The following is a 22,514-nucleotide window of genomic DNA, read 5'->3' as shown; positions in this document are numbered from 1 at the left end:
CGCAAGCTACCTTTTACAAAGACAAGTCACCTCTTGACACACGCGTTCACGTTCCCCGTAGGGAGAACATGAACACTGATTCTGTGTCAGTGTCAGAGAGGGGCACTTACAAGTGTCATTTTGGTGAATTGGCTGAATCTGAAGAAAAAGAGCTGAAAATGGAGGGTAAGTAGCTGTCACACTGCGGTGAACATAAAACATTTACAACATTTAAAATGCTACACCAAGAGATCAGAAAATAATCTAAACTCAGGTGTCCACTAACTAGCATTTCTGAGTTCTGCAACTGCAGAAAAAGTAAATCTAATTTAAAAAAAACCCAACACATTCACCAATTTGAACACGTGCTGCACAGTGGAAGTTTCCAGTGTAAACGAAAGACCAATTGACTTCACGTCAATGATATTAGAAAACAAGCTAACTGTAGATTGTGCAATCAGATTTTATGACTTTATTTATTATTGTATTGTAGGTATTGGGAAGCTTCTTTACGTATTCTGCACCATTCAAGGGGCTGCAGACTTGGGAGATCCTCCAGTTTCTGGAGTTTGATCATATACATAAAATTGTGTGAACACATCAGTTAATTTAAACAATGAGTTGCATAATGTTAAATAAAAAGTGTGTCCATTGTGTTATTTAAACATGAAAATAGATCTTTTAGATGGTTATGTCCATTACAGTTGTTTCTTTGTCTTATTGTTTTTCTAATTTAACAGGAACTAGACGTGAGGTCACACTGACAGCAAAGAGCACAATCATACCAAAAGGGGGCAGCGTGACACTGACCTGCTCTGTGCAGGAACCTTCTGGCTTCAGTTACGTCTGGTATAGACAGACCTCAGACTCTCAAGGAAAACGTCTTCTTCAGCACGAAAGTGATAATAAACCAGTCAGAGTTATCTCACAAGGAGGCAGTTACACCTGCAGAGGATGGAGTAGAGATGTCCTCACACCTGAAAGTAATGCAGTCACCATTCAGGAAACTGGTGAGTTCAGTCATTTGCTCTTGAATGAAACAACCTACATTCTTTCTGTTTTTAAACAGTGTTTAAAGTGGACGAAAGACATTGTTAGTTAGAAAAAAAGAACCTTAATGAAGTAAAATGAATATTAGTACCTCTTTCTTCTCTGGGAAAAGTTTGAAGTATTAATCATATCTGCATTATGGCAGGAATGGGCTATTTGTTTAACCTTCTTTAGTGTGGGTATGGACCCAATAGAGGAGTTGACAAAGCGTCTTTAATGTTGTTCAGTTTTATTTATGAATATCTTGAATCAGGTAAAACATGACAGCTGAATGTAATATTTGTCAGCCCTTTATTTTTAGTGTAGTTTAGTAGTAGTTTTAGTTTAATCAAGATTTTAAGTTGCATAAACCTTAACCTTAATGTTAAATAATAAAATGAAATTAAAAAAATATGCGTGCATCCTCAGCTGTTGAGTTGTATTGATATGATCCCATTTCTTCTGTTTTTAATTCTGTTTGTATCATATCTGAGCCTTTTTTATGTGAACAGCTCCCTACAGTGCTATTTTGACCTTCCAACCCGACTGGCGTGAGATATTCAGTGGTGAGACGATCACAGTCAGATGTGAGATCGAGGGAGGCGGATACTCTGGGTGGACGTATGAGTGGAAACCAGAACATTTAAACACACCGCCAACACGCCGTGAATACACGATCAGCAGTGCAGATCATTCCCACAGTGGAGAATACAGCTGTAAGGGGAGATGGGACTTGTATTACTCGACAGGGTGGAGTAATGTCATCACACTGACAGTACATTGTAAGTTGGATCATCTCTCAAAATGTTACATGAAAGAGAAAACATTTCTTTCCGTAGTAACAAATATCATGAGATTACTGGCTGCTTTTCAGTTATTTTGTTTTGAGATTAAAAAGCAGAGAACAGCAGCTTTTGAATCCAGGATAGTTACAGCAGAGATACAGACAAGAAACAAAGGACAACAAAAGAACAAAACTAAATATGTATCCAGTATGTCTGAATTAAAGTCAAAGTTAGTATTAATAACACATAATGCCAGTTTAAGTCTCAGAAGTGTTTTTTCAAGTTCAACTGTTTTTTTTTTTGGTCTGCACTATTTAAATTGGACTTAATCACAAGTGACTGTAATTTCCTCTTTTATGTCTTTGTTCCAAATCAAACAGCACACATCCCAAAAGTGCAACTGAGTGCTGTTGAGTTCATTCACACAAACAGTAATGACCTTTGCTTTACATTGTCTTTGTTCTTAACTGAACAGCATCTAAACCAAAGGCCCAAGTGAGAGCTGACAAGAGAACCATTCCAGTAGGAGGCAGTGTGACCCTGACCTGCTCTGTGAGCCCTACATCATCTGGTTGGACATACTACTGGTACAGAGGAGAGAAAACCTCTGATCCCCTGACCACACAAGATGCTGCCTTCCTCTCAAATGAAGAGATCAGTGTCTCACAGGGAGGACGCTACTGGTGCAGAGGAGGGAGAGGACAGCCGGTTTACTACACAGAGTACAGTGATGTAGTTGGTAAGGAAAAAATGTCAATTTGTCAATATGATATTGAATACAAAATGCAGAATAAAAGAATTGTTCATAGTATAAATGATGATAAAGACTGTTCATCTAACGGTAACACTAAAAACATTCTGTTACTTAAGTTATGTAAGTTAATTATTTCTATTTTTTGTATTTGGGGCCTCTTGATCACGAACAGTCACAAACAGGGCTGTTGTGACTCTGCAACAAAACTGGCCTCAGATATACTACGGAGAGACGGTCACTCTCAGATGTCAGATCATGGGTGATGGAAACACTGAGTGGGAGTATGAATGGGAAACACCCAGGCGATATGCACACGAAAAACACAGTGAATACTTGGTTACCAGCGCTACCTCTTACTATAGTGACTACAGATGTAAAGGAAGACACAAAACTGAATTGTATTCAACAGAATGGAGTGATCTCTTCACACTGACACCTGGTAAGTTTGATTTTATTTTATTCTATGTGAAATATCATTATTTTGAACTTCTATCCAACTCAGTGATGAATTGAAGGTTTCTTATTTGTGTGTGTAAGAAGAACTTAAGGATCATTCAGTGCACAGTAGCTCTTAAAATGTGTTTGAATATTTGTTTATTCACAGATTAAAATAAAAAACAAAGGAACAAGTCAAAGAGCAGGGATTACATGTGTATTTCCTGTGGCCATGGTACAGTTAGCTCTATGACCACCCCTGAGAATGAGTGAAACTCATCATGTATTAATGTTCATCAAAGTATTTCGCTTGAGTTCATTCACACAAACAGTAATGACCTTTGCTTTACATTGTCTTTGTTCTTAACTGAACAGCATCTAAACCAAAGGCCCAACTGAGAGCTGACAAGAGAACCATTCCAGTAGGAGGCAGTGTGACCCTGACCTGCTCTGTGAGCCCTACATCATCTGGTTGGACATACTACTGGTACAGAGGAGAGAAAACCTCTGATCCCCTGACCACACAAGATGCTGCCTTCCTCTCAAATGAAGAGATCAGTGTCTCACAGGGAGGACGCTACTGGTGCAGAGGAGGGAGAGGACAGCCGGTTTACTACACAGAGTACAGTGATGTAGTTGGTAAGGAAAAAATGTCAATTTGTCAATATGATATTGAATACAAAATGCAGAATAAAAGAATTGTTCATAGTATAAATGATGATAAAGACTGTTCATCTAACGGTAACACTAAAAACATTCTGTTACTTAAGTTATGTAAGTTAATTATTTCTATTTTTTGTATTTGGGGCCTCTTGATCACGAACAGTCACAAACAGGGCTGTTGTGACTCTGCAACAAAACTGGCCTCAGATATACTACGAAGAGACGGTCACTCTCAGATGTCAGATCATGGGTGATGGAAACACTGAGTGGGAGTATGAATGGGAAACACCCAGGCGATATGCACACGAAAAACACAGTGAATACTTGGTTACCAGCGCTACCTCTTACTATGATAGCTACAAATGTAAAGGAAAACACAAAACTGAAAGGTATTCAACAGAATGGAGTGATCCCTTCACACTGACACCTGGTAAGTTTGATTTTATTTTATTCTATGTGAAATATCATTATTTTGAACTTCTATCCAACTCAGTGATGAATTGAAGGTTTCTTATTTGTGTGTGTAAGAAGAACTTAAGGATCATTCAGTGCACAGTAGCTCTTAAAATGTGTTTGAATATTTGTTTATTCACAGATTAAAATAAAAAACAAAGGAACAAGTCAAAGAGCAGGGATTACATGTGTATTTCCTGTGGCCATGGTACAGTTAGCTCTATGACCACCCCCGAGAATGAGTGAAACTCATCATGTATTAATGTTCATCAAAGTATTTCGCTTGAGTTCATTCACACAAACAGTAATGACCTTTGCTTTACATTGTCTTTGTTCTTAACTGAACAGCATCTAAACCAAAGGCCCAACTGAGAGCTGACAACAGAGCCATTCCAGTAGGAGGCAGTGTGACCCTGACCTGCTCTGTGAGCCCTACATCATCTGGTTGGACATACTACTGGTACAGAGGAGAGAAAACCTCTGATCCCTTGATCACACAAGATGCTGCCTTCCCCTCAAATGAAGAGATCAGTGTCTCACAGGGAGGACGCTACTGGTGCAGAGGAGGGAGAGGACAGCCGGTTTACTACACAGAGTACAGTGATGCAATCAGTATCGACAACATCAGTGAGTTTGGTTTTCACAATTATTGATTTGATAAAAAGACTAAAGGCCTTATGTCACGGTGTACATTTAATATTTTGTCATTTTTGTATCTTTTCTTGAACATGAACAGTCCCAAACAGGGCTGTTGTGACTCTCCAACCAAGCTGGCCTGTGATATACGGAGGAGAGATGATCACTCTAAGATGTGAGATCAAGGACGGAGGAGACACTCAGTGGGAGTATGAATGGAACACAACCAGCTCAAACAAACTTCCAGAGCAAAGCGAATACAGTATTAGTTATGCGTTTCCATCCCACAGTGGAACGTACAGGTGCAGGGGCAGAACAAACAACACAAAGCACTCTTCAACAGATTGGAGTGAACCCATCACCCTGACAGTATCAGACAGTAAGTCATTCCACACCTCTCTCAAAGGGAAAATTATACAATTCATTAAAAAGATGTTTTAAAAGTAGATCTTCCAGCTTGTATTTATAGATCGTGTACCTGATTTTATTCCACTCACTAGCATAACATGTTTTCATTCTGGGAAAATCCCTTTTCAACAGAACCCCAGCCTGTCCTCACTGTGTCTCCATCATGGCTCAGTCCTGGAGACTCCGTCACTCTCAACTGTGAGGTTGAACATCCATCTGCAGGATGGAGGTTCTACTGGTATAAGGCTGTTCCCAAACAATCAGGTTTCTCCTACAGCTATGTGCTGCTACCTGACAGCCTCAATGGGACTGAACAGGATTCCTACGTCATCCTTGGACAGACACGCACAGCAGGATATATGTGCACAGCTGGAAGAGGAGAGCCAGTGTATAACACTCATCTCAGTGGACCTGACTTTGTCTGGTCTGCAGGTACGTTTGTAGCAGATGTTATGTCATTACGTCGGCTCATCTATTTCCTGTCTGTGACCAACGTTCAGGATCTAGAAAACTAACTTTTTTGACAGATAATTAGCTGTGTGCATTCATGCTTTCGATTAAAGCATCGATCGAGGTGATCTTATGGTTTTTCCTCTCTTATCAGCATCAAGCCAAATTTCCTGCTTTCCACCTCACTGGGTGATTTTACATAGTGTACTGAGCTGGGTTTGACTCCTTATCACATGCTGTTTTTCAGATTTTCATTCATCAGCTTCTGTCACAGTGAGTCCCAACAGTGTGCAACACTTCACCTATAAATCTGTCTCACTGAACTGTGAGGGAAACTCCTCTGAGTGGAGAATGAGGACATTTTCAAAGGACAGCCAGCAGAAATCATTACCTTGCTCCTACTGGGGTACAGTGACTGGATCCACATGCAACCTGTACAGTTCTGGGCAAAGGGCTGCAGTGTACTGGTGTGAGTCTGGATCAGGAGAGTTCAGCAGTGCAGTCAACGTCACTCTACAGAGTATGAGTTCATTCCATTTTCTTTTTTCTTCTATTTTATTGATCCAGGATGTTTGAAGCAGACACACATTTGAGGTTGCTCACGTGCCTCAAGCCCTTTGTTCATGTCTGATCAAACAAAAAATGAGTATTTCTATATTCTCACTGGCATGTTTGTGGCAGTAGCTCTCCAGTAGCTGTACTTGTTTCAAATGTACCCATTAGTGATGCTACAGGCAGGCTCCTCATATATCAAACTACAAGTGTTTCCCTGATTTCAGGTTTTAATTAGTGATCTGTACTGACACTTTCATGACATGATCACAGTTTAAGTGTAGTTTGTTGGACTTTGTGTACACTTGCTGTTTATTTGGTGAAAACTTACTCGCACAGTTTGACACATAAGTTGTATGTGCACAAGATGAAACGTCAGATTTTAGGATCAATAATATGTTTGATCTGTTGTCGTCATTGTACATGACGTCCACTCCTTCTGCAGCAGCTGATCTCTGACTGAAACCTCATTTCCTTTGACTGTTTTACAGATGAAGATATCATCCTGGTGAGCCCTGTCCATCCTGTCCCTGAAGGAGGGTCTGTTAGTCTCAGCTGCAAACTGAGAAGAGATACGTTGGTTTCTAATGTGTTTTTCTATCGAAATGATGAACTAATTCAAAATGATACCAGAGGGGAGCTAAACATCTCTGCAGTGTCGAAGTCAGATGAGGGTTTCTACAGCTGTCGACACTCACAACAAGTGTCAGCACAGAGCTGGATGTCAGTTACAGGTCAGTAGGATTAAAACAACTGCTGCATTTTCTTTTATGTAAACCGTGTTTCTGTCTCAGATAGACACATATTGTATTGTAGTACATTTAGTTTAAGTGTTATATGTTTATTAACAGTTACTATTTATTATAGCAGGGTCCAGGCCTGAACGCTCTTCATCTCCTGTACATCTGATTGTTGGGTTGGTTTGTGGACTTCTACTTTTTCTTCTCCTGCTCCTTTTGTATCGCTACAGACCGTCCAAGGGTGAGGCCTTCTTCTTCTGTTTTTTGCACATTTTATGTTTTAATTATTTAAATACACAGATGTATTCTGGTCTCATGATGTAGTGTAACAACCTACAATACAAAACTACAAATTATTACAAAACTACAAATGTCTTTTTCACAGATTCATGCTTCACCAGGTTGGTAAAACACTCATTTTGAACATAACACCAACACAGTACATGTTACTTTTTTTAAATATACTGTGTTTGCTTCATATTGTAGGTCAATGCGGTCTAAGAGCACCACTCTGGGCTCTACCACAAATCCTGTGGCCAACCACGATGAGGCTCAGGGTCATGAACATTCCTCTCCTGTTCATGGTAAGCAAGTAAACATTTTTGACTTGAGCTTGCTTGTCATAAGCAAATTTAGCTGCTGTGAATAATAATTCACTTAAAGTAAGTGTTTTTTTTTTTGTCATTAACTAAAAAACATATATTTCAGATGTACCCCAGGATGTTACATACTCTTTAATTGAATTAAAAAACACTGGAAAGAAGGGTGAGTACTCCCAATACAATAAATACAACATAGTTTAGAGATGTTTTGGCCTGAAGTGCTTTTTTACTTTATGGACGGATTTAACAGGGAAGCAACGAGACCCAGAGGAGAGCACTATTTACTCTGACGTGAAGACAGGAACTGCAGGTACAGTCAGTCACAGCAGTCATGCCCAAAGTTTGTATTGTGACTACACTGGAGGTAATTATGGGTCAGCATATAGTTCAGTTGATGTGTTACCTTGGGTAGCTACTACATCCCACCGCAAGGGTTCAACAGAGCGTATTTCTAAGTTTAGAATATATTCAGGATGTACAGTGTGTTGTTCATCAATCCATTCATCCGTCCAGCTGCACTGTACAGTTCAAGTTCGGTGGGAAAAACTGATTCTGAGATCTGGTTTCTGTTTTAGACGACAATCTGATGTATGCTCACATCAGGTGCCACAAAAAAGATAAAGCCAAGAGAAACAAAGGTAAGGAAAGTTCTGTTTTTGTTTTGCAATGTGGTCAATATTTTTTACAATTGTAATTATCTTTATATTCATTATAGTCTTTTGCATGTATGCATGGTTTATGGACAGTTTACATGCAGCTCTGTAAAAGCTATTATACTGAGTGTGAGCACTTTGGGCATTACAAAACTATCAGTGTACCTGCCTGTTACAGTAAAGTACATGATCGTGATTAATGATGACACTCGTGGCAGCTGTTTGAAACTAAACATCTCTCTATTTGTAGGAAAATCTGCTCCTACACCAACTGAAGAAACAATTTATTCTGAAGTGAAACCATGAACAGCTCTTGGTAATAAGCAGCCGTATGATGTGAATACTGTAATGACTTATTCTATAGATAATTAATTTATTGTGTAAGTCGGAATAACACCAGAAAGCATCCATACATCTTAAATAACGCCATGTTTTTGTTTATTTGTTTTTGTTCCAGGTGTGGAAATGCAGCTATATTGGCAAAGACAGCTGGTCAAACGCACTTTAAAGCAAATGATTGTGTGCACCTTTGTTATTCAAATATCAGCCATGCTCAGTATTTTGTACAGTTAATTTTTCAGCAGATTAGATATAAGAATTGTATCCGGGTGGCAGCCGGTAAGATGCAGAACTCCAAAGAAACTGTTTAACCTGCGGAAGTCTGCTGCTGGTGAGTTTGTGTTAGCTTTAGCATTAGCATTAGCATTAGCTTTAGCATTAGCTTTAGCTTTAGCTCTAGACACGGAGATCGGCACCATTTGAGTGGCTCATAGTTTTAACCTTTTCATGTCCACATGTGTAAATGGTTGGGTATATTGCACTTTATTTGGATTTGAAAGAGTTTAAAAAACGGAAGTAAAAAAAGTATAAAAATGCTAAAGAAAATAAAAGGTTTGATAAAAATTAGTTTTAAAAAGTTTGATAAGGTAAATGTTGAATTTGTATTTTTTTTTAAATTGTCTCTTTTAACAGGCAGTAAAGATCCATGTGTGTGATTGGGCTAAACAGTTTACATATAAGGAAATGTTGGTTTATATTTGCAATAGAATGCAAAACATTTTTCTTTGTTTCTAACCAGAAGTTTTTCACATTGACACCGTGTCACTTTGCTGCCACTTGATTGCTGTACTGCAAAATAAAAGAAGGGAAATCAGCTGTTCATTGAGTGGAATCCAGTTGGAGCCTGGCTAGAGGGGATCATCCCTTTTTTCAAGTGGGGAAGCTGCACAGTAAAGTTAACAATTAATGAAGATAAATGATTATTGAAACCTAACCTAATCCTAACACTTGACAGTATTTATGCACGGAATTGTAGTTTTTCCAAATAACTATAAAAATGCATTTCTACAGGTAACCGTGTGATACAGTATGTTTGAGCTTTGGTGGCCATGTGGTGATGGTGAAGCTTTAAACTCAGCATCTCTTTAAACGTTTTAAGATCTCCAGCATTGACTTTTATATATAACACTGTAATCTGCTATTGAATATTCTTACATGTGTGCCTTTTCCTCTGATGTTTAAAACAAATGTACAGATACTGTATGTATTTCACTGAATGTATTTTAAGTAACATTTGTAGTTCAGTTTGAGTTGTGATTTTGTTTCAAATCAATAAAGAGCAACAATGATAACCACATTTATGCTTATTCAGTGCAGCAGTCATGTCTTTGCTGCTTAAATATCAGAGCTACACAGTATTTTGAGTGTGAATCCTTGAAAGAATGACATAATCTGCCTACAACCCATTTTTGTTGTTACAATTCGCAAGATGTAGGTCTGATAATAAGAAGATGGAAAAATCAATCAGTCTTCTTTGTTTCTATAGTGTCAAGACGCTTTCCGTAAAGAGCAGGTCTAGACCAAACTCTTTGAAATGATGAAAGAGACCCGATGATTCAGGAATTTAAGGATTCAAGAATCCCCACATGAGCAACATCAGATATTATATTAGGCAACAGTGGCAAGAAAAACTTCCTCTTTTTTTTTTTTTAAGGGGAAGAAACCTCGAACAGAGGGGGTAAGACTATTTCTGTCTGGTTGAAGTCCAACTATACTTTAAACCAGAATTTCATCATAAGGTGAGGACGTGCAAGGAGATTCTGTGCTAAAGATGAAGAATGAGCATATTTTCACGTACATTTTTAACAGTTCAGTGAGAGCCTATGGACTGTCACGCTGAACCAGTCAGCACTGTAGACAGGCAGGCACTTCATTAATTCTAGTGGAAAATGAAACTGTTTTGAGTAAAGTAAGTAAATATGAGTAAGCAAGGTCAATGGTAAATGTCAGTCCCTGTATGTTTGTGGCTTGTAAACAAGGTCAAACACATTCATAGTGAGATTTCTGGTTTTTGCCAATAACCACTAATGCCTTCAGATGATTATTTTTGCATCTGAAACTCATTTGCATTTGAACTTAATTTGTCCAGAGCAGTTTGAGCAACAATTTGATTCATCAAAATCATACTTGGCTTTGTGTTCACAGATTGGAAATGCACTCAGACTCAGCAAAACTCACAAGATGAAGTTGGACAACACTGGTCCAGTATTTGCATGAGATCTGTATCTGTTGCTCCCCTACACTTCCTTCTTTCTCTTAACATGCTGCAGCTGCAGTTTCAAGCTTTCACTTTACACAAACTTGAAGGAAATCTCGCAAACGGTGTGACAGTGTTGGTGCTGGATGTGACGATGGGACGCACGTTGCTCAGTATGTTGGGTTTTCTTTGTGAGTACATCAGTACATTTCTATGTGTAAATTGCCACCTCCAGTTGTGTTTAAATGCCTGAGGTTGTTGAATATTTTACAGTTTATATCAATTTTATGTGTCTGAAGTTTCAACCTTTATTTCAGCTCTGAGTATACTCTACAGTGGACATGTTCAAGGTAATACAATTTTATTTATTCTATTCATCCCGTCAAGATGATTATCCACCCACTGTGTGACTCTTTGCCATTTATCACACTCTATGCATCTTGTGTTTCTAGAGTACAGTGATGCAATCAGTATTGACAAAATTGTCAATTTGGGGTTATAGTTTAAAAAAACATTGCATATACATGATTAATCCTTAAACTATTTATTTAACCTTTTTCTTATCTTAATATGTGATTTCTTGAGCAGTAACAAAAAGGGCTGTTGTGACCCTGCAACCAAACAGGAGTGAGACATACTACGAAGAGACGGTCACTCTTACATGTGAAATTGAGGATGGTGGAGACACTGAGTGGGAGTATGAATGGTTTACATCCTCCTCATCCACAACTCCAAAGACTAGACAGTACACGATTGAACATGCTTCTTCATCAGTCCAATACAAGTGTAAAGGCAAAATGAAAAATGCACAGCAGTCTTCAACAGGTTGGAGTGATGCTTTTATGTTGATGCCGTCTCAAAGTAAGTCACATGCCATCAGCCATCATGTAATCCACCACAGAAGCATAAATGTTTTCATTCTGGGAAAATCCCTTTTCAACAGAACCCCAGCCTGTCCTCACTGTGTCTCCATCATGGCTCAGTCCTGGAGACTCCGTCACTCTCAACTGTGAGGTTGAACCTCCATCTGCATCTCCATCTCCATCTGGATGGAGGTTCTACTGGTATAAGGCTGTTCCCGAAATGTCAGACAGCTACTACAACTATGTGCTGCTACCTGGCAGCCTCAGTGGGACTGAACAGGATTCCTACGTCATCCTTGGACAGACACACACAGCAGGATATGTGTGCAGAGCTGGAAGAGGAGAGCCAGTGTATTACACTTGTTACAGTCAACCTAAGTTTGTCTGGTCTGCAGGTATGTTTGTGTTGACTTCTGCTTACACACTGAAAGAAATGCGCACCTTGTTGTGACCCTGTGAGCTTTTCCCTCACACCAGCAACAGGTCAAATGTTCAGAATCTCCTGACTCCCTTTTCACCCTGACACATAATTTGTCATGCTTATTTTTAATTTTCATTTTTTTAATTTCAGTTGGGAATATATCTTACAGTTTTTCATTTCATAAATTAATGTCCTGTATTTCAATTAGTAGTTGTTTGTTTTTTCTTCCATTCCTTCCTGCTGGTTATGCTGGCTTGCTCTCTTCCTGGTATCAAGGAGAAGCAATACACCCAGAGGGCAGTTCCACCTTTACATTACTACCTTTACCTTATACTGTTGCACATTTCAGAACCGTTTAACTTTTAGCAATGAAAATCCACAATAAACCCAAAGGCTAATTTCCAGTGTGGTGGTGTTCATTTTATTATACACCTATTGGTGTGACCCTTTGTTTCTAATCATCAAATAAACAAGTGTTTGTGTTATAGTGATTTTGAACTGGTGTTTTTCAGGTTTCCATTCAGCAGCGTCTCTCACAGTGAGTCCTGACAGAGTGCAGCACTTCATGAGAGACTCTGTGTCACTCAGCTGTGAGGGAAACTCCACGAGATGGAGAGTGAGGAGGTTTTCTAAAGCCGACACCCTGACAGAGTGCTCCTACTGGGGGACAATGGCTGGATCCATATGCAACATAGACAGCTACGGGAATAATGCAGTGTACTGGTGCGAGTCTGAAACAGGACAGTTCAGCAATGCGGTCAATATCACCGGACACAGTGAGTATTAATCACATTATTTGTATCTGAATTATTCTAATCTTCTATATATTATATATATATTCTAATATTATATGCCATATTTTGCTGCCTTTATCATATGTAACTTAACAAATGGTCAACATCCTCCCCATCCAAGATTCCACACCTGCAATCACCACCTGATGAAATAAAAGGCTTGGTTTCATTGTGATCTGTATTGGACTGACGAGGTCAATGAGTGAATTTGAAACAAGTACTATAATGCTTCAGCTGGTTGATTTTTTTTTTGACCTGAATACAAACCAAATATCAGGTACTCAGCCGCTGTATGCATCTGTAAAATCCATTTTGATGACAGGTGATGTGATCCTGGTGAGCCCCGTCCACCCTGTGGCTGAGGGAGACTCTGTCACTCTTGGCTGCATGTTGAGAACAGGAAATTTTCCTTCTGGTGTGAATTTCTATAAAAATGGCAAACTCATCCAAAATGACACCAGAAAGGAGCTGACGATCGCTGCGGTGTCAAAGTCAGACAAAGGCTTTTATAAGTGTAAAGATTCACGGCAAGGTTGGGAGGGCCGGATGTCGCCGGAGAGTTGGATGTCTGTAAAATGTGAGTATGATTAAAACAGTTTCTATAAATAAATATAATAATATACAAAAGGATATTACTTTTGAGACGTTTAAGTGTGCACACAATTTCATGCATACAGATTCACACATGCATACACACTATACCTGCGTATGCACACGTATGACTGTACTGATACTTGAAAAAATGATCCAGAATATGCCTGGTATGCGGTCAGAGGTTCTCATGAGTCTATTTGAGTGTGTGGTTTAAGTGTATTTGTATTAGTGCGTATGTGGTAGATGTATATGTGCATATGAGTGAATATTGCTGTTTTATATTTGCCCTTTATCTCGTCTGTCCTGGATGAGTCATGACTTCCTGCTCTTTGAGTTTTGTTACTGATGCTTGATTGTGACCTCAACTCTGTTTTTAAAAAGCAAATTTGGATAGATATTAATACAGATTGTTATGATGGCAGCGTCCGGGCCTGAAAGCTTTCCGTTTCCTGTGCTGTTGGTGGTTGGGCCGGTTTGTGGAGTTTTACTGATTATTCTCCTACTGCTGTTTGTGTGTTGCAACAGAAAGTCAAAAGGTGAGATTTTTTTCCTTCTGATATAAGATTGATCAGACTCTTAGTCAAAATCTGTCATTTATTGCAATTATGTGATTAGGCATTGATGTAACAACAGTTTGATAATTTGCAATATAAAACAACTGAACAAAATGTTTTGTTTTTTTTACAGATTTGCGTTTTATCAGGTTGGTACATCACTCTTATCTCTCATTCTGAACATAATGGCAGTACATTACCCTTTCCTTAATCAATTTTCTCTGACATATTTTGGGCCCACCAGGTCTCAGAGCACCAATCAGAGCTCTGTTATAGACCATGTGATCAACCAGGATGACACTTGGCACAGAGAATACGCTTCTTCTCACCAAGGTCGGTGTTGATCCTGATTAATGTCATGATATGTTAACTTTAAACCTAACATTTCTATTTTATATTTATAAAATATTTATATCTTTTTTATGATAATGGGATTCATTCAATGAGATTAAAATTATCAATCTGACTTTAGTTTGATTTTCACAAATCTGTAGGTGATGTTTGTCTCGAAGAACCCAAAAATGGTATGGTACATACTTTTGTTTAACACATAGCAGTTTGAAATACTAGAATAAGATGATTTTAAGGTAACTGTGAATGACTGATTGACAATTCCTCAAAAGTTATAAAAAAAAAAACATCTATTCCAGATGAATCCGGCGTTGTGACATATTCGTTGATTGAGTTTAAAAACAAGAAGGGTGAGTACTTTATTTCATATACTGAGAATTACATTTAATAGTTGATGTGCTTTAGAAGGACAGCAGTGCTTAAACAAAGTATAGTACGCTGTCTCTTCATGCAGTCATCTGATCCTCCTAACAGATGTGAATAATGAACCAGAGGACGGCTCTGTTTACTCAAATGTGAAGATAGGATCGGCTGCAGGTACGGTCAAGTACAACTTGCAACGACTCATCTCAAGTTTGTATTTGCTGCTGTGCTGTCATTTTATAACGCTGCCATGTGCAGCAATGGTCAAATCCTGCACATATAGTTTAAGAGAGCTTAACCCTTTGGGGTAGTTTTGTCTCATATAAAGTGTGTTGCTTTTCTTTCTGTGCTGTGCCCTGTAGCTGTTTGTAATTTCCATATTTTTTTGTTTGTTGTTTGTTTTTTTTGCATACTTTGTATAATATTCCTAAAATCAATATACTACTATGTTAGTATGGTCATGATATTGTGACCTTTCATGTATGTTAGCATTGTAAAACGGGGATTACTGGCAGCCATTAAAAAAAACCCACTAATCATCCCTCTGTTCATAGGAATGTCGAGTTCTGCAGCAGTGGATGAAATGGTTTATTCTGAAGTCAAACCAGGAACAGCTCTTGGTGGTGATGCAGCCTAATATAACATGCACATTGAGATTAATCATTGGGATTCATCACTATTATCTATTTTACAGACAGTTAAATGAGCTATAGATGAAAGTAAAATGTCATAAAGCAGCATCCTTAAATAACCCTGTGTCTTTCCTGTGGTTTTCTACAACATGAAAAACCACAACCTTGTATTTGCAGCTTGTATGTATTCATTGTGTTGCACTGCTGCTATCCAAATATCAGATTATTTAAAAAGAAATGTCGTATAGCTTTACTTTACTGTTGTAATTTACAGACACAACAGATTACCACACTTAATAACTCAATTGTTTCCATTTAGTTTGTCCTGTATTTCTTCTTTAGTACAGTATAGAGACTGCTACTTTGCAGTTCTGTCCTCAGGTGATACTGCTCCTTTAAAATCAGGATCTTCAGTTTTTTGAAAATGCTTTACACATTTCTAACATTTAATTTATATGATTTGTTATACTATAATATCATGTACATTATTTTCACCTGGTGTTTTTGTTTTCATAACCTTTGGTCGATCATTTTATGCATCAATAAACTGCAGCAAAGCTTCTTATGACCCTCGTCTTTGTCCGCATCACTGCCCTCTGTGAAGAAAACTGAGTTTCATTTCCCTTCTCTGCAGTGGTAGATGCATGTGTGAGATACTGATTCCTCTATCTGGTTCATCACCTCTGATGATCTGACTTTTAGAAAAGTATGAAGTGTAGTTACATGTAATTAGGCCGAAGATGCATCAAGACGTTTCTGCATTGAAATGAATCTGTAGCTTCTGCTTTGGTCACAACTACACCAACAGCCTCAATCACCTGAGCTTTTATTAAAATGCCATTTCTTGCTTCAACTACAGCCTAAGGGGAAAAGACGCCAAGGCACTGCTGATCAGTTTGGGATCATTAGTCGTCTTCACTTCCTTTTCACACCCACACCCTGCTGGGTAGATATTTAGACAGTGTCGTCATCACAATGACACTAGATAATTTCTGTCTGCATATAACAATTTACTCTAGAAATATTATTTACAAGATAGTGCAATGAAAATATTATGTGGTTATACTACAAGTTACAATGCTGAACAGGCAACAGCAATAAAGGCAACTGTCATCGTGGTTTATGATTTAAAAAAAAGAGGATGGCTTAAATCGATTTCACAACGAGCATTATCTGAGACAGAATTTCTGAAATTACAACATATACATTCACAAATACACAAGCAAAAGACTTATGATTCATGGTGAAACTGAGGCACAAACTGCGACTCTAACTTCAATCCAGTGTCTGGACTGCTTAGATATGAACATAGTTTTAAATTTGTCATCTGTACCTCTCTTGTTTTGTTGATGATGCTCTTCTCTTCATGGAAGTGGAAGACTATTCTATTGCATTTACATAATTTTGTACAATGTGCCTGATAAAGCAGCATTGAGCATATATTATCATTAACAAACAGTGATCTTTAATTTCAGATTGTTTCTAAAAAATGTTTGAAATGCTCATGTTTTACAGTAGAAACAGTTTCTTCACGCAGAGAAAAATTTGTTTGAAAAATTGGTGTGGGTCTATTTCAATGTCAGCTAGGATTGTCTCCAGCCTCCAGTGACCCTTAACAATAAGTGAATGAATCATTTCTACCAATGAATTAGTCCCAGAAAATTATCAGATTTTTGAAATACAAAAATGTGTACATGTGATATTTTGTTTGCAGATAATTGTACACTATATACATACAATGAAGAAGGGACCATAAAGCTGTACTATAACCTGGGTACTAAATTTCACATAGAACGTAATAAACTACTGCCTATTGTAGCATCTTCAGTTTGCTACAAAAACTAAGAATAATTGAAAAAAAAAAAACTGTAAAACATGAAAACAAATTACAATGCAGTGCATACACAGTAAATGGGAATATGCCTCGGTAGTCTTGAGTCTAATTAAATCCTCTCCCATATAATCTGCTAACAAATGACTACAAAATATTGAAGAGCAACAGAGGCGCACACAATAATGTCATAAAATGCTGACAACCATTTTTCTTTGGCGTCACAGCTCACTTTACACACCTGGAAGATTTTACAATACATACAAAAAGACAAAACAGTCATGTTATTGACTACTAATGATGCCACCTCATTGAAGAAAAGATGAAGGTGAATTTCTGTGTACAACCTATTTCATAATCTGCCACAGCATGAGCAGAATGAAAAAATTAGTACACAGTCACAAACTGTATATGAAACAGACAAACTTAGAAATACCCAAAAGTCTAAAAGGCCTTAGATATGACTAAGATTTGACAATTTACAACTCTAATGATGCACAGTGGTGGTATGTAGCAGCCCATAATTACCTCCAGTGTAATGAAGCGACTGATTCAATACAAGCTTTGAGCACAACTGCCTGCAGATCTCCACATCAGAGCCAACAGCGCTCTCCTCTGGTCACTTCCCTGTCAAGATAATCAGACGAATCCATAAAGGCAAAAAGTAAAGCAGTGCTTTTCTTTTTTCATTTTGCCCCAAAATAACCCTAACCCAACATTTATTGTGTATATACAGAGTACTCACCATTTTCTCCAGTATTTTAAAGTTGAGTTAAATATGTGAGATTCTGGTATTCAACTGCATCTGAAATATACATGTCTTTAAATTACAGGATTTCATATCAATCCCTCATACTCATATGTATTAGTTAGTTAATTAATAAAAAAATCGTATGGATGCTGGCAGCTAAAACTGCTTGTATCAAAGCAAATCTAAAATACTTTCATTTAAGATTGATTTGTCATTTTCGCAGTGTGTGTTAATAAAAAGGTCTGTACTTGTACCATTTTCAGTGTCTTCAGAGCCTTTAAGTGATTCGTAGAGACAAGTATCACCTACAAAGTGGAGAGGACCAAGCCAAAGTTTACTTTGATTAAAATTTCCGATTGCTTGATACCAATTGTGGGTGTAAAAACACAACAAACAAACAACTCTCTCTCTATATATATATATGTGTGTGTGTGTGTGTGTGTGTGTGTATGTATATATATATGTGTGTATATATGTGTGTGTGTGTGTATATATATATATATATATATATATATATATATATATATGTATATGTATATATATACACATATATGTATATGTGTGTGTGTGTGTATATATATATATTTGTTTGTATATGTGTTTACATACTTACCATGGAGAAGAGTGGAGTATTCACTACACTGAGCCTCATCGTGATTGGCCTCAGGGTTTATGGCAGAGCCCAGACTGGTGCTCTGGACTGACCTCCAATATGAAGCAAATATAGTATATTGAAAAAGCAACACTTACTGTATTGCTGTTGAATTCAAAATGAGAGAGGAGAGTTGTACAAACCTGGTAATGCCTGAATCTGTGAAAAAGACATTTGCTGTAAGATGGTTTTGTATTGTAAGTTGTTATACAGACATCAGACTAGACTTACACCTGTGTATTTGAATGATTTAAAGCATGAAACATCTAATAATAGAAGCCCTCTGGTAGTTATACATTGTGATTAATTTAAAGAAAGCTTAACAAGTACACTGGCAGCCAAAATAGCTTTATCAAGCAAATGAAAGCTCATATCTAAAATCTTTTTTATGTAAGATTGATACTGTACCGTTTTCAGTGTCTTCAGAGCCTTTAATTGATTCATAGAGACTCGCATCAACTGAAGAGTGGTGAAAATCAAGCCAAGGTTAAATTAATTCTCGTGCACGATACAGATTAGCACAATATTTAAAAATAACATGTCTTAAAGGGTGTGAAAAGACAATAACTAACAATATACAGTTTGAGACTACAGCAGTCATACTGTGTTTAATTGTGAGAAACCACCTGTAATATTAGTTGTGTTGAGCTATTTTAATTGTTCTTGTTTGAGTTGATCATTGAACACAGCTGACAGTTTGTACATTTTGCCAATACACCTAATTTGAAATGGGGTTTGAATAATTTTGTATATGAATATATAGAAAATCTAAAATTGGTTACATGCTTACCATAGAGAAGAGTGGAGTATTCATCACGTTGAGCCTCATTCTCATTGACCACAGGATGTAAGGCAGAACCCAGATTTGGGCTCTCAAACTGGACTGGCCTATGACATGTAGAAAATACAATATATTTAAAAAGCAACATGTACAAGCAACGATGTACTGGATCAATGTTGTGCTCAAAATGAGAGAAGAGTCTAATACCTGGTAAAGCATGAATCTGTGAAAAAGACATTAGTTGTTACATGATTTTGTATTGGAAGTTGTTACACTGCGAGCTGAGATCAGAATACATCTGTGTATTTGAATAATTCAAGTGTAAAATAAGTGAAAATAGAAGAAGAAGGCCTCACCCTTGGACAGTCTGTAGCGATACAAAAGGAGCAGGAGAAGAATAAGAAGTCCAAAAACCAACCCAACAATCAGCGGTACAGGAGATGAAGAGCGTTCAGGCCTGGACACAGCTATAATAAATAATGACTGTTAAACACTTTCTTAAACTAAATGTACAGAGTGATTTAAAAAAGAGTCATTTCACTCAGCTCAAAAGGTAAAATAAGCTGGAACCTAATGCTGCTTCAAATTCAGTTAAGCAGAAACACAGTTTACATAAAAGAAAATGCAGCAGTTGTTTTAATCCTACTGACCTGTAACTGACATCCAGCTCTGTGCTGACACTTGTTGTGAGTGTTGACAGCTGTAGAAACCCTCATCTGACTTCGACACTGCAGAGATGTTTAGCTCCCCTCTGGTATCATTTTGAATTAGTTCATCATTTCGATAGAAAAACACATTAGAAACCAACGTTTCTCTTCTCAGTTTGCAGCTGAGACTAACAGACCCTCCTTCAGGGACAGGATGGACAGGGCTCACCAGGATGATATCTTCATCTGTAAAACAGTCAAAGGAAATGAGGTTTCAGTCAGAGATCAGCTGCTGCAGAAGGAGTGGACGTCATGTACAATGACGACAACAGATCAAACATATTATTGATCCTAAAATCTGACGTTTCATCTTGTGCACATACAACTTATGTGTCAAACTGTGCGAGTAAGTTTTCACCAAATAAACAGCAAGTGTACACAAAGTCCAACAAACTACACTTAAACTGTGATCATGTCATGAAAGTGTCAGTACAGATCACTAATTAAAACCTGAAATCAGGGAAACACTTGTAGTTTGATATATGAGGAGCCTGCCTGTAGCATCACTAATGGGTACATTTGAAACAAGTACAGCTGCTGGAGAGCTACTGCCACAAACATGCCAGTGAGAATATAGAAATACTCATTTTTTGTTTGATCAGACATGAACAAAGGGTTTGAGGCACGTGAGCAACCTCAAATGTGTGTCTGCTTCAAACATCCTGGATCAATAAAATAGAAGAAAAAAGAAAATGGAATGAACCCATACTCTGTAGAGTGACGTTGACTGCACTGCTGAACTCTCCTGATCCAGACTCACACCAGTACACTGCAGCCCTTTGCCCATAACTGTACAGGTTGCATGTGGATCCAGTCACTGTACCCCAGTAGGAGCAAGGTAATGATTTCTGCTGGCTGTCCTTTGAAAATGTCCTCATTCTCCACTCAGAGGAGTTTCCCTCACAGTTCAGTGAGACAGATTTATAGGTGAAGTGTTGCACACTGTTGGGACTCACTGTGACAGGTGCTGATGAATGAAAATCTGAAAAACGGCATGATGGAGACACAGTGAGGACAGGCTGGGGTTTATTAGATACTGAATGTTGGTCACAGACAGGAAATAGATGAGCCGACGTGATGACATAACATCTGCTACAAACGTACCTGCAGACCAGACAAACTTAGGTTCACTGTAACGCGCAAAATACCATCGCTTTCCTCTTTTAGCTGTGCACACATATCCTGCTGTGCGTGTCTGTCCATGGATGACGTAGGAATCCTGTTCAGACCCATTGAGGCTGTCAGGTAGCAGCACATAGCTGTAGGAGAAACCTGATTGTTTGGGAACAGCCTTATACCAGTAGAACCTCCATCCTGCAGATGGATGTTCAACCTCACAGTTGAGAGTGACGGAGTCTCCAGGACTGAGCCATGATGGAGACACAGTGAGGACAGGCTGGGGTTCTGTTGAAAAGGGATTTTCCCAGAATGAAAACATGTTATGCTAGTGAGTGGAATAAAATCAGGTACACGATCTATAAATACAAGCTGGAAGATCTACTTTTAAAACATCTTTTTAATGAATTGTATAATTTTCCCTTTGAGAGAGGTGTGGAATGACTTACTGTCTGATACTGTCAGGGTGATGGGTTCACTCCAATCTGTTGAAGAGTGCTTTGTGTTGTTTGTTCTGCCCCTGCACCTGTACGTTCCACTGTGGGATGGAAACGCATAACTAATCCTGTATTCGCTTTGCTCTGGAAGTTTGTTTGAGCTGGTTGTGTTCCATTCATACTCCCACTGAGTGTCTCCTCCATCCTTGATCTCACATCTTAGAGTGATCATCTCTCCTCCGTATATCACAGGCCAGCTTGGTTGGAGAGTCACAACAGCCCTGTTTGGGACTGTTCATGTTCAAGAATTCCCAGAAAGGATTCAAAATTACCAAAACATTAAATCTACATCATAACAGAAAGTCTTTAGTCTTTTTTTTTTTTTTTTTTTTTTTTCAAATCAATAATTATTGAGTTAACCAAAGACAATTAGTTACCTTCAGCATGTCCGAAGAGTGTATTCAGCACTAAAATAAAGATCAAGACTTTATCAGACAATAGGTCAAACTAGCTAGAGTTTCGTCATCAAAAACATTAACATTTCTCTGATGATATTCTGTAAATTGGTAAGGGGATAGGTTAAAAAACACAAAAAGACATTAACATATAAAATTATTTGAAATAAATAACACACATTCAATTTAAAAGCTATGCACATTATACCATAGACACGAGTCTGCCTCTGAAATAAAATTGGAAAGGCATTGATGTTTTACTTACGGAGTAACCCCAGCACCCAGAGCAAAGGGTGCCCCATCCTCACATCCATGACTGCGTTCCTCTACTGCTCCTCCTCCAAGAAAAGTCTCTACTTTGGATCAATAATAATGCAGCAGAAAGAAGGGAAAGACACTTTACATTTATATAGATATGAGAGCAGAGTGTAGCCTGACTGTCCTTTCACTGCATGTTTAGACTTCCTGCCCACTGCAAAGACACAGTGGCTCCTCTCTTGTGCAAACTGTTGTTCCTGTTCCTTAAACGAACCCTAA

The 22,514-nt window shown here is 38.1% G+C and overlaps 2 protein-coding genes across 2 annotated transcripts; one reads left to right on the top strand and one right to left on the bottom strand.

Moving 5' to 3' along the window:
- The first annotated feature begins 2,465 nt into the window (after positions 1-2,465).
- On the top strand, positions 2,466-15,794 carry LOC139223228 (Fc receptor-like protein 5). The gene is made up of 22 exons (XM_070855204.1): positions 2,466-2,545; positions 2,730-2,986; positions 3,358-3,621; positions 3,809-4,075; positions 4,447-4,725; positions 4,835-5,113; positions 5,275-5,574; positions 5,840-6,112; positions 6,636-6,878; positions 7,015-7,125; positions 10,993-11,025; positions 11,264-11,536; positions 11,619-11,933; positions 12,472-12,735; positions 13,076-13,323; positions 13,754-13,883; positions 14,035-14,050; positions 14,146-14,234; positions 14,396-14,425; positions 14,552-14,602; positions 14,727-14,789; positions 15,170-15,794. Coding segments are annotated over exons 1-22 (3,870 nt in total). The 5' UTR covers positions 2,466-2,543; the 3' UTR covers positions 15,253-15,794.
- Positions 15,795-17,697: 1,903 nt separating this feature from the next.
- LOC139223227 (B-cell receptor CD22-like) lies at positions 17,698-21,768 on the bottom strand. The gene is made up of 6 exons (XM_070855203.1): positions 21,535-21,768; positions 21,074-21,373; positions 20,679-20,951; positions 19,913-20,155; positions 19,619-19,729; positions 17,698-17,705 (listed from the first exon to the last, which is right to left on the bottom strand). The coding sequence occupies exons 1-6, from the start codon at positions 21,752-21,754 to the stop codon at positions 17,698-17,700; spliced, it is 1,155 nt and encodes a 384-aa protein (XP_070711304.1). The 5' UTR covers positions 21,755-21,768.
- Positions 21,769-22,514: the final 746 nt, after the last annotated feature.

The sequence above is a fragment of the Pempheris klunzingeri genome, chromosome 23 (assembly GCF_042242105.1).
Source record: "Pempheris klunzingeri isolate RE-2024b chromosome 23, fPemKlu1.hap1, whole genome shotgun sequence".
Classification (NCBI taxonomy): Eukaryota; Metazoa; Chordata; class Actinopteri; order Acropomatiformes; family Pempheridae; genus Pempheris; species Pempheris klunzingeri.
This window is presented reverse-complemented; position numbering and strand designations above follow the sequence as displayed.